Below are 533 nucleotides of genomic sequence, written 5' to 3'. Positions count from 1 at the left end.
GCCATGCCTGTGGGAGGAGGAGCAGGGAACCAGGGCTTCCCCCTTGCTCCTTCTCCGCCCTCCCTCCCTCCATCCCTGCACTGGTCCAGCTGCTATTGCTATGGTGGAACCGCTCAACTCAGGCTCTGGCCCTGCCCATGTTACAGGGAGGAGCATGCGCAGTTTCTTGCAGACACAGAAGCAGCTACGGAGTAGGGAGGTGGCGATTATTTCCCTGAGCAGGCTCTGAAGTCCTTGTTGAAGTCTCCACTCCGGAGCCTGCGAGTCCAAGTCCTGGGAAGCTGCACAGTGGAGGCGCCACATTCCTTTCAGTAGAAACTGAATATTGATAGGAGCCTGCTGGCTGAGGGGAAGGACCAGGAGGTCTGCCTTGCGCCCATTCGCCAATCCCCAGTCCCGTTTTGCTGATTGCGCCTCCTGAGCCCCGCGCCAGGGCCGCACACGGTGTGGGGCCGCAGTGATGGATCGCCATTGCCCTGTGCCCCACCTGAGCCTTAAGCCGCCCAGGGCTGCACACAGGGCGGGGCCGCCAC

The 533-nt window shown here is 61.9% G+C and overlaps 1 protein-coding gene across 1 annotated transcript in view; it reads right to left on the bottom strand.

Annotated features, from left to right (window-relative positions):
• LOC106727122 overlaps window positions 1-533 on the bottom strand; it is a 21293-nt gene that overhangs the window by 7254 nt on the left and 13506 nt on the right. The window contains exon 4 of the mRNA XM_014544606.1: window positions 145-468. Coding sequence (XP_014400092.1) covers window positions 145-468 — 324 coding nt within the window. The remainder of the gene's footprint in view (window positions 1-144; window positions 469-533) is intronic.

The sequence above is a fragment of the Myotis brandtii genome, unplaced genomic scaffold (assembly GCF_000412655.1).
Source record: "Myotis brandtii unplaced genomic scaffold, ASM41265v1 scaffold373, whole genome shotgun sequence".
Classification (NCBI taxonomy): domain Eukaryota; kingdom Metazoa; phylum Chordata; class Mammalia; order Chiroptera; family Vespertilionidae; genus Myotis; species Myotis brandtii.
This window is presented reverse-complemented; position numbering and strand designations above follow the sequence as displayed.